This window comes from Atractosteus spatula, chromosome 10, assembly GCF_055471065.1.
Source record: "Atractosteus spatula isolate fAtrSpa1 chromosome 10, fAtrSpa1.hap1, whole genome shotgun sequence".
Taxonomy (NCBI): domain Eukaryota; kingdom Metazoa; phylum Chordata; class Actinopteri; order Semionotiformes; family Lepisosteidae; genus Atractosteus; species Atractosteus spatula.
In genome coordinates, this window is record NC_142715.1 from 19941901 (window position 1) to 19953119 (window position 11219).

At 41.4% G+C, this 11219-nt stretch overlaps 1 protein-coding gene and 3 non-coding genes across 4 annotated transcripts; 1 reads left to right on the forward strand and 3 right to left on the reverse strand.

Moving 5' to 3' along the window:
- Positions 1–202: 202 nt before the first annotated feature.
- Positions 203–273, reverse strand: trnat-cgu (transfer RNA threonine (anticodon CGU)). The gene has a single exon. It is a non-coding gene; the product is annotated as a tRNA-Thr (tRNA).
- Positions 274–1072: 799 nt separating this feature from the next.
- trnai-uau (transfer RNA isoleucine (anticodon UAU)) lies at positions 1073–1166 on the forward strand. The gene is made up of 2 exons: positions 1073–1110; positions 1131–1166. It is a non-coding gene; the product is annotated as a tRNA-Ile (tRNA).
- A 3731-nt stretch (positions 1167–4897) lies between these two features.
- LOC148825695 (uncharacterized) lies at positions 4898–5996 on the reverse strand. Its single transcript, XM_088926229.1, has 2 exons — positions 5727–5996; positions 4898–5539 (listed from the first exon to the last, which is right to left on the reverse strand). The coding sequence occupies exons 1-2, from the start codon at positions 5994–5996 to the stop codon at positions 4898–4900; spliced, it is 912 nt and encodes a 303-aa protein (XP_088782355.1).
- A 3061-nt stretch (positions 5997–9057) lies between these two features.
- trnai-uau (transfer RNA isoleucine (anticodon UAU)) lies at positions 9058–9151 on the reverse strand. The gene is made up of 2 exons: positions 9114–9151; positions 9058–9093 (listed from the first exon to the last, which is right to left on the reverse strand). It is a non-coding gene; the product is annotated as a tRNA-Ile (tRNA).
- Between the last annotated feature and the right edge of the window lie 2068 nt (positions 9152–11219).

The following is an 11219-nucleotide window of genomic DNA, read 5'->3' on the forward strand; positions in this document are numbered from 1 at the left end:
AATAACAACTGTCACTACACACGATTGAGTTCTTGAGGCTGGCACCTACCTAAGACCACTCAGCCATCCTGACAAGCAGTGGAGGATGCCCGTTACTTTGTCAAAGGATCATTACCTACTTTTCTTTTCTTATTTTTACAGAGATTTCTACATTGCAAGACAATTGACGATTTAGATAAAGGTATGTCGTGGTAAGCAAACCAGGCACGGACGGGGTTTGAACCCGCGCTCTTCGGTTTACGAGACCGACGCCTTACCACTTGGCCACCGCTCAATTTTCTTTCCCATCAAGGCTAATACATTTTGAAAATCAATAAAAAAAATCTTTGTGCACAAATTGCAATGGCAGGAGAAGTAAAGCAAATATGATTATGATGTACAGTAATTGTTCACTTAGTGAAATACTCACTTTTTTGGCCCACTGAATATAGTTCTTCTGTGGAGCTGGCTTCAGACTCTGCTTATAGCGCCCGTCAAATAAAATAGATATTTTATTTTTACAGGAAGACGCATTCCGAAATGTATCTCTGCAGTTTTAGAAAAGTTTTGAATGGCATATTTTATACAACGCACAAACCGTATTCTAATTGCAGACTGCAGATCTGTGCAGCAATCGTACTACATTTCACTGTGATTCTGAAATACGTCTAGCAAACATATTCAGATTTCCTTGAACCTTTAATAAAAAACGACTTCGCTTTCAATCTCTGATGTCACTGTAAACATCGGACGTGATGTTCCGCAGATGTGCAGTGTGTGCCTTCTTGTCTTATTCAAGTTTACTGGATTTTTTAAACGAAAATACAAACTGGACAGTTTCAGACACATGAAGACTCATAAATGTCACTACAAATGACAAATTTGTAGTGTAAATCCGCCGGGCTGATTTACGTGTCTGACCATCTCTCTCCTCCCTCTTTTGCAGTGAGCACTATTTTTTCATTTTCTTCCCTTGTAGTTTCCTCGCTCTTTTACTGTCCCTTTCTCCCACGGAGAGACGGAAAACATGCCGAAATCGTTTTCACCCTGTGTTTGTGCAACGTCAGTGTGTGAAGGGAAAGTAGTCTACGCGGCTCCAGTAGCGCAATCGGTCAGCGCGCGGTACTTATACAGCAGTGCACAGCGGAGTCATGCCGAGGTTGTGAGTTCAAGTCTCACCTGGAGCAGTGTAGCCCGTCTTTAGCTACTGAAAGCAACTGTCCACTTTAGATACTGCTACTTATAGGTCGTCCTTAACACCTTATCTAACGGGATTGTAGCCTGTTAGGTATTTGCTGGAGATCCGGTCTAAATTAACATCAAAGGAACAGGTAAAGGTTTATTCCACGTCACACCCGAAGAAGGGTCCACGTTGTGTTTCCTTCTCTTTTCAGCATGGAATAAACCTATACTTTTTCCTTTGCAGCTGATGCAGGTCACTACTTAATTTCCCATCAGCTGTGGACCCCCAGCTGGTCTCTACACAGATAGATGAGAGATATCTTCTTAGACGAGAGATCTACTGGGACTAAGGGAGCACGATGGGGTACCAAAGACTTGAAAAAGCTCTCGCATTAGATTCTGTTTTTGTTGTTTCCCAGATTTGTTTTTAATGTTATTTTTGTTTTGAAGTTGTTCCGTTAAGTATTTTTTAATTTTATTTTCTGTAGTCGTTAGACTACTACAGTGATTTACCTAGGTTCCCGGAAGGCTTCTCGCATTGTGGTTGTTGTGTTTTTGGGTTACAAGTATTTTTTTTTTCTATTGATAGGACCCCACGCATTACTGTGGGACTAGTTAACTTAAGTTCTTACATTGTACCTGAAATTACCACATAAACTACTACTCTGTTTTTCCTTTTTTTTTAATAAAGGCACAAATTATGTTTTTTTTTCTTGTGGCTGATTGGCAATGTTCCTACAACGGGTCATTGCTACGAACCTGGCTGCTGACATTTGTTCTCAATTGCAACAAACCTAAAATAACATCTGCTGCCCATTAGATCTTACTGATGTAGGAGACTAACTTAAACCACCTCTTCAAAGGGTTTAAGTAACTCAGTAGTGGAACAATTGATAGCTTTTGAACTGTTCTGAATGTAGTGGAAATAATATGGTCACAAAGTAACGAACATACAGTATTCACCACTCGCTTGAAATATTTAGCTAAAATTGTTTTCTAGACACCACAACTATTCACAATGAATTTGATCAATACATGTCTTTATTAATAAAAGTGTAATTTATTAATAATTAAGATCAATGTAAACCTTTATTAGTAGCTGTATTACCGGTTAATCTGATGAGAATTCAGAACACGAGTCTCTCGCTCAGTAAACACGCTTTATCGTTTACTGAGCTTTCGATGAACGTCTAAGTGAAAGACAAATTCACTATCTTCACTTTTTGTTTAAAGAACACTTTTATCACATGTTCTGTACTCCCCATGTTGTTTAGCGGTGCTCTTTTCTACACGCCTGATTTGAGGATCCCCAGCTAAAATATTTTTTACTTAACAGGCTGGATTTGAGCGTCTTTACAGAGAGCTGACTTGGAAACCTCACATATGCAAATGGTGACACTTTATTTTCGCTCCACATAAGAAACTCATAAATCTTTGAATGCTTTCCTCTTCACCTGCAGCACTAGCATTTGTCTACAGTTTGTGGCATCTTATCAACACAATATATTTCACCATGGACTGAAAGATCAAATGGTTTTGGCAAAAGATAAGGAGATCTCCTGGGCTGTAAGGGATCAAACCCCCAACCATGGAGTTATTAGAACGACAATCGATCCAACTGAGCTACCTGACCACATACACGTGAGGCTCTCTGTGCAGCATAAAATTTAATTTAGAGAATTATTTTTCCTTCTGAATTTAAACCCTCACAATTATGTGTACTGGCTTTCTGGAAGTGGTGGATATGATGAAGAAGAGATCAGCCTCTGTGATGCAATATCAAGTGACACTGACCTTCTGTTATACTGTTCCCTGCTGCATTTTAACCTACTGGGGAAATACTGGTATCCATGCATGTAAGGTTTCCTCCTTGTCAAATTATTTTCAAGCACATTTTTGTTGTTGAAAATCAACCTTGTGGATTTCCATGTTGTGTCCCTCTTCTGTTAGTGTCACCCAAATTGATACATTGTGCTCTGGCGTTTCTTCAGATCATACCATTTTGTACAATACTGTATCAGTATTGTAGAACTCATATCATTAAAGAAAATAAGGCTGTTTTTGTATATTTTATTATAATTGTATTTATATGTGGAAATATGTTATTTTAATATCGACGTAAATTTGAAAAATTATTTCCCCCCCCTAAAAGAAGGCAGCCTAACATTTTCAGCTGACAAAAAATTATATGAATTTTTAAAGATCCAGACTGAAAGTTTATAAAATATTGTTTTACACTATCTGCTGCTGTTTTGGAAGTATACTTATTTTACAGGTGCAACTGTGGTTAACATTGCTGCCACGCAGTGTGTTTATTTCCTGACCTGTTGTTCTATCTGAGTGGAGTTTGTATGTTCTCCCCATGTTTGCTTGGAGTTTCCGCCAGGTGCTGCAGTTTCCTTCCACAGTCCAAAAACATTGTGATATCATTTTAGGAAGTGAATTTCATGATCATAAGTTTTCTAATGTCATTTTGTCACACCTGTCAAAGTGTGAATTGTTTGAACTTTCATCTTTCCTGTCATTTGAACCCAGACGCCTTTGTAACAATCTGTAGTTAATATTTCTGCAATTTTAAGTGAGGTAGCAATGCTGTATATTTCAACGAGCCGTTCCTTTCTTGCAGGATGAGGACCCTTAATTTCTCTTGATTTGTAGGGAAATGTAAATAACAGTCAGGATGTCTCATGTTGTGCCTGGATTTGTCCACAGTGGCTTTTCTCCTTTGTGTGGTTCAATGTATACATATTGATAACAAACATTTAAGTTTCCCTTTCCATTGGGGTTGATATTTTCATTGTGAGTTGCCAAGAGCTCCTTCATTTTTAATTGATAGTTTTAATATAATAAATTAGACATTATAAGCACATAAAATGGTTCTAAAAAGTTTCTTGCAAAAAACCTATTAAAATTAATAAAAAATTGTTCCCATCAAAAGTGTTACATTCAGAATTTACATCAAGGAATGGTTTAATTTCTTATTTCTGAAACATCAAATTGTAGAAAGAAGAAAGAAATGGGATGTTCAAGCCTCCCTTTTGTAAAACACAAGCTGCAGATACAGACATTGAGGACAGTGTGGAAACAGTGGAGTGATGTGGACTCAAGTCACAGTGTCACTGAACAACCTCACCCACACTGAGTCCCCTGTCTGTAGTCCCCTTTACCTGAAGTGGGGTCTCCCTCAATGTCCCCTGGATCTCTGTATCCAGGGGGCGTCTCATCAGAGAGGAGTCTCCCTGTGAACAGACGAGCAGGTCAGTAATGGCTCTGACACAGATTGGCCTGTCAGATACCTCTTCTCTCCCAGTCAGTATTTATTTGCTGGTGTGAAATTAGGTTGAAACTAATGACAAAGGTTAGTCCAGGTTGGTACAGGGTGTACTCCATCTTATTTATAATAACTGACCTGACAGCGTCTGGACTCTGGGGCACACTCTTTTTCCAAAACTCTCCACCTCTCCATCTTCTCCTTCAATTGTTGCTTCTCCAAAACTCTCCTCCTTTCCTCCTCCTTCTTCAGCTATTTCTTTACCTCCTTTTCACAAACTCTCCTCCTCTCCTTCTCCTCTTTTGCTTGTTTCTTCTCCTGCTTCTCCAACAGTTTCCTCCTCTCCTTCTTCTCCTTTGCTTGTTGCCTCTCCTCCTCTTCCCAAAATCTCCTTCTCTCCTTTTCCTCCTTTGCTCGTTTCTTATTCCCCTCCTTCAGCTGCTTCCTCCTCTCCTCCTCCTGAGCTCACCTCCATTCCTCCTTCTCCTTCTGCCTCCTCTCCTCCTCCTGCTGCAGGCGTTTCTCCAGCCCCCGAGCGTAGGCCTTCCACCTCTTCTGCTCCTTCTTCTCCCATCTCACCTCCTGCTTCTGCTGCTCCCTCCTGTTCTCCTCCGCCTCCTGGGCACGTCTCCGCTCCTCCTTGTTCATGGTCCTTCTAATTGCATCTGCTGCCTTGGTGCGTCTCCTCTCCTGCTTCTCCTCAGTCTTCCTCCTCTGCTCCTCCTCCTTCTCCCGTCTCCTCTTCTCCTTCTCCAGCATCTGCCTCCTGTCCTCTCCCTCCTTCTCCCATCTTCTCTCCTTCCTCCTCTTCTCCTCCACCTTCATCCTGTCCTCCTCCAGCTTCCTCCTCTCCTTCTCCTCCTGCACCTCCTGTCTCCGGTCCATCAACCACCCTTCCAGCTTCCGCCTCCTCTCCTTATCCCGCTCCTGGGTGTTCAGGGACCGGTGTCTCCCATCCCGGACATTCCTGACTTTCTCCACTGGTGCCGCTGTCCTTTTGCCCCCTTGCGGCTCCTTCCATCTCTTCAGCTCTGTAGTGTTGCTCTTATCCTCATCGACCCCGGAACAGCACAGCATCTTGGTGAAGGAATGGGAGGAGCTGACCTGCTTTGAGAGAGAGGAGTTAATATAGACACACTGACTGGACACTCCAGTACATTAACACTGCACTGAGAGAGAGGGGTTAATACAGACACACTGACTGGACACTCCAGTACATTAACACTGCACTGAGAGAGAGAGGGGTTAATACAGACCCACTGACTGGACACTACAGTAAAGGTTCACTCCTCACCTCTCCTAGAATCACAGGAGCTACAGGGTCCTCTAGGTGTCTCAGCACCTGTGTTCTGACTTCCAGCAACTCTGGAGGCCTGTCTTCAGGACTTGGACCTTCCTGACTCTCCTGATTCCTCTGCCTCTTTTTCTTAGTCTTCTTCACCCAAGCCTTCTCCTGGGAGGTGATGGGAGAGAGGTGAGGGAGGGGTCTGGGGACAGGCAGCTGGCTGGACAGTGAGGCAGTGACCTGGGGCTGGTCAGTGTCAGGATTAGAAGAGGTGGACATGTTGTCCTCTTCATCTTTTTCAGGGCTGACTTGGAAAGCACGCCTCTTTGCACTTGGACACTGAAGACAGACACAGGTCTTTGCTGTTGGGGTCAGTTCTTCTTAGTCTTAATATACCCTCAGTATATGCATTGTGACTGTAATAAGAGTCTGCACAGTTGACTCTACACAAGGACAGAGGGGGCAGCATGGAGCAGTCGGCAGGGAGTTTAATGAGCTCAGCGGCATCACAGGTGAGTGTAGAGGGAGGGCCCAGGGGCACCGAGGTCCAGGAAAGGAAGGGGTGGACAGCTGGTTCTCTTTGTAAGCCTCGTCCACCTGGATAATGGGCTGTGGAGGCTGAAGACACACAGGAGACCTTGGTAATGGAGACACCCTTCACTTCTAATTCTGTACGCACTATAAGGTCCACATGTACTGAGTTTCACCAGGTGAGTCTGCACAGTTTGTCCAAGAAGATCCTGGACAAGTGTGTCTGTACAGTTTTTTTAAGTGTTTGTACAGGGGTGAGTCTATACAGTGTGTTTAATAAGAGTCTAAACAGGTCTGTTTATATAGTGAGTCCTAATAAAAGCCTGTACAGTCTATACAGTCTATACAGTGTGTCCTATAAGAGTCTGTACAGGTGAGTCTGTACAGTGTGTCCAAATAGAGTCCATACAGGTGAGTCTATACAGTGTGTCCAATAAGAGTCTGTACAAGTAACTCCACACAAGGACAGAGGTTCTGTTCGCTTCTCACCTGTCCCGGAAGCTCAGGAGCTCTGACACTCCTTAGAGGAGGGAACTTAATGGGGGCAGCATGGCGCAGTCAATTTCTATATCTAATGTTGTCCCTCAAACATTTTGTAATATCTCTGGGAGTGTATACAGTAGAAGCCTGGTTAACTGCTTAAATTCAAACTAAACAGGACTATGGGAATGAGATTTGATTTCGAACTGGGATTTAAATAAATAGGAACGCTGCACTACATTGTGCTTTATGTAAGACAAAAGGTGGGCTTCCTGTGTTTTCGATAACTCAGTTGTAAGAGCGGAGGAATATAGTGGAAACAGCTGGGAACTCTTTGTCCTCTGGTTTGAATCTGGCTGGAAGAAAGGTGTTTTTTATGTTCTTTAATCAAAAAGTGAAAATTTGTCATTCACTTAGTTGTCCAACGAAAGCTGAGTAAACGGTGAAGCAGAGCCTCTTGTTCTGAATTCTTCTAACATTTTCTAGGCTTGTAGACTCCTCACTCTTCCTAAAACAAAGTGCCGCAGATAAAGATACAGTAGTTGTCGGGAGTTTAGATCAGTGGTAGAGCACATACAGTACAGTACCTCGCATGTATGTGGCTGTTTTCAACCGCCGGTGTCTCCACTCTGGATTTCTTCCTAAGCGCGATATCTTTCCTTACTTGTGTGTGAATTTCAGCGCGACACATAAACCCTTTGTCTGTTTTATAAATATTCTATTTTAAATCAGTTAAAACAAAAAAAGTACTAATTACATACACGTAGAAAACACATGTATCTAATTTGAAAATGTGGGCAATGTATTACTAGTTGTGGAGCTGAGCTCACAGTAGAGCAGTTGATATTGTTAAACCACGTATTGTTTTTAAATTATGCCACTAAACACTGGCACGGTGTTTGTGCAGTCCTACCCAAGCTTTCTATCGAGTGGATGAGTCTCCTGTTCCATCTCCAATTCTTTCCGCACATTTCACCTGTTTCACCACCTTTATCATTAGATTATAGCCACTAATACGAGAATACTGTTCTGAAAGACTGTCTTAAATAATAATGTTGAAAAGGGTAATGATAAGAGTTTTTTTCATTAAGGTAACCATACATTTGCCTGTATAGTACAACTTATTATCTGTATCCGCAAATCCCCAATATTAATGCTGTCTCCTGAGAAACACAAGTGTAGAGTCAAATTATATTAAATAATACAACAAATCTATTCAATTAACACCCCTATGTGACAGAACACATTTAAGACTTACACCCCTTTAAATATGTATTTCCTTCATTTCAGTTCTCTCCCCGGGATACCTGAAAATTCATTATAGTATAATAAAGTCTGTGCATGCATTACCTGTAATACAGCTACTAATACAGATAACATTAAACTTCATTATTAAGATATTACACTTTTATTAATAAAATATGAATTGATAAAATTCCTTGTGAATAATTGTAGTGTCTGGAAAGCAATTTTTCATTACTTAATGACGATATTATTTCCACTACATTCAGGACAGTTCCAATGTAATCTATTGTTCCGCTTAGTCTGCTTAGTCTCCTACTTTAGTAATGTCTAATGGGCAGCAGCTGTTATTTTAGGTTTGTTGCAATTGAGAACAGGTTTGCTACAGAGCTGCTGACAAATTTCAGCAGCCAGTTTGTTGCAACTGACCCGTTGTAGCTACCAATCAGCAGCAAGGAGAAACAAACATTAGTTTTGCCTTTTTTTTATAAAAAAAAGGAAAACTGAGTAGTAGTTTATGTGGTAATTTCAGGTACAATGTATGAACTAAAGTTAACTAGTCCCACAGTAATGCGTGGGATCCTATCAACAGAAAAAAAAAATAGTTGTAACCCGAAAACACAACAAACACAAAACGAGAAGTCTCCCGGGAACCTAGGTAAATCCCTGTAGTAGTCTAGCAACTATAAAAAAACAACCAAACGCAACAACTTCAAAAGAAAAAGAACATTAAAAACAAATCTGGGGAACAACAAAAACACAGAATCTAATGCGAGAGCTTTTTCAAGTCTTCAGTGCTCCTCTCCTCTCAGTAGACCTCTCTCATATATTTGTGTACAGGTCAGCTGGAGGTAAACAGCTGATAGTAATTTAAGTAGGGAGCTGCGTCAGCATGTGTGGGCTGCAAATGGAAAAGTCAAGGTTTATTCCATGCTGAAAATAGAAGTAAACACAACGTTTCAGCTGTGGAGCCTTCTTTGATTGTGACTCGAAATAAACCTTTACTTGTTCGTTTGATGTTAATTTATTTCCATCAAATACCTAAGAGTATCTAAACTCGACAGTTGTTTTCAGTAGCTAAAGACAATGCTCCAGGTGAGGCTTGAACTCACAACCTCGGCATAACTCCGCTGTGCACTGCTGTATAAGTACCGCGCGCTGACCGATTGCGCCACTGGAGCTGTGCAAGTTGTACTCCTCATACAGACTGACGCTGCAGAAACACAGGGTGAAAACGGGTTCGGTTGTGGATTCATCTCCACATGGGGAAAAGGAACAGTAAAATAGCAAGGAAAATACAAGAAAAGAAACTGAAAGAATTGTGCTAACAGCAAAGGGGGACGGAGGGAGGTGGTTGGAAAAGTAAATCAACCTGGCGGATTATTTGTAGCGACATTTTTTGAGTCAATCAGCACACGGATTTCTCTTCATGTGCCTTAAACTGTGCAGTTTGTATTTTCGTTGTAGATAGGTTTCTTCAGACGTCCAGTAAAGTGACAATAATGGAGAACTAGCTGACGCACCCCGTTGTGAAGACCCTCTGTAAGGTGATTATACGTTTCATTTTCAAGTCGCCTCCTTTACACGCAATTGCAGCCCCGACACTGAGAGAAAGCATGAGAAATGGCTTCAATTTCAATGTGAAAGCGCAGTACAGGCTCGATGGCTTCACATCTCCCATCAATCAAATAAAATTGCAGTGAAGCGATCTAAATAAGACTCTGAAGTACTGGGAAAGGCGATTATTTTGAGCGTGCCTCCCAGGGTCTGCTACGAGGCTGAAGTTGGCTTCTTATTCGCCAGCTTCTTATTCGTGTTTTTCGTTCCACCTTAAATGCTGCTGCTGTGATGTTATGTCGCCTTTCGCCTGTAGATGGCTCTCTTCGATCAGTACTAATCCGGCTGGAATACTGTAGACATCTTCACTGAAAGGGAATATCCAAATAAATAGCGACTGTCCAAATTATATTTTTGTATGGAATAGATTTCAGAAAATCGCAAACCAATTTTAAAAACTCACCACAACACGGACTTACACTGGGAAAAGGTGAATGCACTTTCTGCTTATTGCTACGGCCTTCCCTCCGATTATGAAAATGTCTCACAGTTCTGACGCCGACGTGTGAAAGACCATGAAACAGACTATCAAAATCCTGAAGTACAAGAAATTTTAATGCACCAGTTTTTTAAATATGACCCTCTGATCCTGGGATGTCAGAATACATTTAGAAAAAGTATGGCACGAATTGCACGAATTGCAATGGCACAAGTTGTTGAGAATATCACTGACCTTGCCGATATTTGCAGGGGATACGAATGTTTTGCACATGTTGAACTACAACACGTAAAAATTGAGCTTCTTAGTCAATATCACCGGGAATGTCCAATAATGACGAACATCAGTAGCTTCAAGGAAACTTAGACTCGCACATGGAGTTTTATCTTCGAATGGAGGGTGGGAGAGTTCATTTGTACTCTTGTTGCTCATTAGCTAAACTATTTTAAAAATATGACACAGATTTGTTTGAGAAACTTGTAATCGCCTTAAAGAGAGTCTTCTTGAAGATGTGCACCAGCTAGCTCTCCACTGTCAATTGACAGGACTTTAGAAAAAACTGTTCTCATACAACCAACATACAAATTACACACCTTAAGGAACAAATCCGTGTACTAAATAACATAAAACTGTCGCTGCAAATTATCACCAAGCTGTTTTATGTGTCTGACCACCTCTTTCCTACTTTGCAGCGAGCACAAATCTTTCTATTTCTTCATCGTTATTTTACTGTCTCTTTCCTCCATGTGGAGATGGATCCACAGCCGAAACTTTAGGTCAGTTCCTGTTACTCTGTCTGATTGAAAGAGCTGTATTAAAGGCACTCCCATCTCTGCAGGAAAGTTATTGCTGCTCTCAACACAATATACTGCAGCCAAATATAGCGATACTGTCACTGCCTGTGGGCCACGTGTTCCTGCTGTCAGTCTATTATGTTCATCCACACCCAGAAACATTACTGCTGTAGCACAAGAGTTATATAGGCGCAGTCCATAGAGCAAGAATCTCTTGATCTCAGAACTGTGGGTTCAGCCCCCACATTGGGTCCCTCTGTGTCAATTTGATCCCCCCAATCCTCCTAGCATGACCTGATGGCGTAACAGTGATACCCAGTACCCAGCGTAATTCAGCTTTCTTTCCACTTGATTCAGATTTTGATCTGAAATCATCGGCCGAACAAGAGTTTGTCTAAA

Excerpts from the sequence above, each read along its gene's own strand:
- LOC148825695 (XM_088926229.1), bottom strand. The coding sequence starts at position 5,996 with ATGTCCACCTCTTCTAATCCTGACACTGACCAGCCCCAGGTCACTGCC. Across the intron at positions 5,540-5,726 it reads CTCCTGTGATTCTAGGAGAG|CAGGTCAGCTCCTCCCATTC; the intron begins GTGAGGAGTGAA and ends TCTCTCTCAAAG.